This window comes from Nicotiana tabacum, chromosome 7, assembly GCF_000715075.1.
Source record: "Nicotiana tabacum cultivar K326 chromosome 7, ASM71507v2, whole genome shotgun sequence".
Classification (NCBI taxonomy): domain Eukaryota; kingdom Viridiplantae; phylum Streptophyta; class Magnoliopsida; order Solanales; family Solanaceae; genus Nicotiana; species Nicotiana tabacum.
In genome coordinates this window covers 23927186-23930306 of record NC_134086.1, presented here as the reverse complement: position 1 = coordinate 23930306, position 3121 = coordinate 23927186, and the positions used below count along the sequence as shown (strand labels likewise).

The 3121-nt window shown below is 37.2% G+C and overlaps 1 protein-coding gene across 1 annotated transcript; it reads left to right on the top strand.

Moving 5' to 3' along the window:
• Window positions 1–601: 601 nt before the first annotated feature.
• On the top strand, window positions 602–2787 carry LOC142162018 (uncharacterized). The gene is made up of 4 exons (XM_075218316.1): window positions 602–1024; window positions 1112–1272; window positions 1481–1667; window positions 2203–2787. The coding sequence occupies exons 1-4, from the start codon at window positions 602–604 to the stop codon at window positions 2785–2787; spliced, it is 1356 nt and encodes a 451-aa protein (XP_075074417.1).
• Window positions 2788–3121: the final 334 nt, after the last annotated feature.

Here is a 3121-nt window from a genome sequence, read left to right as displayed (position 1 = left end):
AGGCTGTTTTCAAATAGACCCTCGGCATCCTTCCCTCCAAGAACTCCCCACCTAGCTCTTGGGGTGACTCGAACTCACAACCTCTTGGTTGGAAGTGGAGGTTGCTTACCATCAGAGCAACCCCTTTTTCCAACTTAATATGAGAACTTAAAAAGGATTGTCTGTCCTTTAAAAGTAGTATATTGAAAAAATAATGATTATATTGTGACAGGATTTTTGGTCCTACGAAATGTTGTGAGAGGTGTGACTTAATGTGTAATAAATTAATGGTAGTATAGCATATTTAATATTGGGTAGTAAGATGTACAAAGTCGATAAGTCATTGTCTATAAATAGGGGTCATATGTATAATGTTTGGCAGTTTTAACAAAATCAGTTTCTGCATTTCTTCTTCAGTTCATTTCCTTCATTCCTTCATCTATTCCCTGTCTTCTCAGCTAGGGTTTACATAGCGCGATCCATAAAATTAACATGGTATCATAGCGGTAAGACTAGGAATCACTGGTCTCATGCATCGATTCACATCGCCATTGGAGAATTTGTGAGATTCAGAGAAAATCAATCGCAGAATCGAAGCCTTGTTAGTTAAAATAGAGTAGCCATGGGAGATACTGTTGATAACAACACGACTAACGCCTCCATAGGTGTAGATACAGTATCTGGAGATACTCTAGCTAATGAGGATTTCAGAGTTGATTTGCCTCACAATCATCCATTATACTTTGGTCCTGTGGATACGAGTGGAGCACGATTGATTTCGTTTCAATTAACAGGTACTGACAATTATGATAAATGGAATCGATCTATGAGGATAGCTCTGCGAGGAAGAAATAAGCTAGGTCTAGTAGAAGGAACATGGAAAAAGGAAATATTTCGTGAAAATCTATGGGAACAATGGGAGAGGTACAATGCAATTTTACTCTCATGGTTGATGAATGCTGTAACTCCACAGCTTGTCGGAGGAGTGGTATTTGGAGCTAGTGCGCATACTGATTGGGAGGACTTGCGAGAGAAATTTGACAAAGTAGATTGATCTAGGTCAATCAATCTCCACAAGGAAATTGCAATCCTATATCAAGGTACATCATATGTTTCTGATTATTACATTAAGATGAAAGATCTATGGGATGAGTTTGAAGCTTTAGACCCTGCTCCATGTGATTGTGAGAAGTCCAGAGATTATGTTGCTGTTATAAAGAGACAAAAGTTGTACCAATTTCTTATGGGATTGAACTACTCCTATGCTCATGAAAGGAGTCAAATACTGTTGATGTACCCTTTACCTATAATTAATTAGGCTTTCTCTATGATTATAAGCGATGAAAACCAGAAGTCTATAGCAGCTAAAGTAGGAAATTTAGGATTGACATTACCTATTCCAGCTGAAAGTTATGAGTCATCTGCCCTATACTCATCCAGATCTAGTGGTTTCCAACCTAGATTTCAGCATAATAACTTTCAGCCAAACAATTCTCAACAGCCTGGAAATTACTCTAAGCATAAAAGAACCTACAGTGACTATTGTGACTACTGTAAGAAGAAGGGACACAACAAGGAGTTGCTGGAAGATTATTTGTTATCCACAAGGTGTCAAGTCTAAGAAGAAAGGGGGAGCTGCAACTTACAATATTTGCATTGAAGATCCAAATCAGACCTTCTATAATCAGGTACAGCCATTTATGCTGGTATAGAATCTATCTCAACAAATGTAGACTTCAGCTCAGCCTGGAGTGCAGAGACAACCCTCAACCTCAAGCGACAGCTCATCAAGAAGACAGCCAGTAGCATATACGTTTACTAAGGAACAATATGAACAGATCTTACAAATGTCGAACAAGAGTTCTATAATTTCTCCCTCAGTAAATATGGCACACGCAACATGTACTACTTGTGTTTTCTTAGTGAATAATAAGCCCCCAGAGTGGATCATTAATACAAGGGCTACAAATCATATGGTGTCTGACTTATAGCTATTATCTAAATCAGAAGAGATTAAACCTAGTAATCCTAAAAAGGCATATCTTCCAAAGAGAGATGCAGTCTATGTTACACACATGGGTATTAGTCCAATTTCAGCAAGAAGTATACTAAAAAAATGTCCTACATGTCCCAAAATTCAGATATAATCTACTCTCAGTATCCAAGTCAACCAAGGACTTACAATGTTGTGGTTCCTTTTATCTTGATTTTTGCCTATTTCAGGATCTCTATAATGGGAGGGTGAAGGAGACTGGTAAGGAATATAATGGTCTTTATATGTTTATCCCTCACACAAATAAGAGCAATCAAGAAACAACAATAACAATCAAGGACAGTACAAAGCCGAAGGAGAAGCAGGATATTGACTTGTGGCATAAGAGACTAGGACATACATCTTTTGTAGTATTAAAGAAGTTGTTTCCTGTTAAAACTCAGAATTGTGTCACAACTGTGGATAATTGTCATGAATGTCTATTAGCTAAACATACTAGAATTCCCTTTTCTAGCAGCAGTATTAAAAGCACAAAATGTTTTGATTTGATACTTGAAGATATATGGGGTCCTTATAGAGTGCCTACATTTGATGGAAATAAATACTTCCTAGCTTTGGTGGATGACTTCTCTAGAATGACATGGTTATTTTTACTGAAGCATAAGTTAGATGTATGTGTAGTCTTAAAATTCTTCTTATGCTATGTAAAGACACAACATAGCAAGTGTGTTAACATTATCAGGACAAACAATGGATTGGAACTTTCCAATTCAACTTGCAGTGATCTGTTTAGTGATCTTGGAATGATTCATTAAAGAACCTACGTATATACTCCTTAGCAAAATGGTGTAGCCGAGAGGAAGCACGAACATATTTTAGAGGTTGCTATAGGAATGAGATTTCAAGCTCATATACTTTTGAAATATTGGGGACACTGTGTACTAGCTGTAGTACACATAATCAACATGATGCCTTCTTCTGTTACTAATGGACTATCACCCTTCTAGAAATTGCACAATAGGAAACCTTCATTACAACATATCAGAGTACTACGATGCTTATGCTATGCCAAAATAGTTCAAGAGAAGGACAAGTTTATGTCAAGAGCTATACCAGTAGTGTTGATGGGCTATGCTGCAACTCATTAAG

What these genes read in the sequence shown, in the direction of transcription:
- LOC142162018 (XM_075218316.1), top strand. Translation starts at nt 602, where the DNA reads ATGGGAGATACTGTTGATAACAACACGACTAACGCCTCCATAGGTGTA. An exon ending in TGCGAGAGAAATTTGACAAA is followed by an intron (nt 1,025 to 1,111) that starts GTAGATTGATCT and finishes TATTACATTAAG; the next exon opens with ATGAAAGATCTATGGGATGA. An exon ending in AGGAGTCAAATACTGTTGAT is followed by an intron (nt 1,273 to 1,480) that starts GTACCCTTTACC and finishes AATTCTCAACAG; the next exon opens with CCTGGAAATTACTCTAAGCA.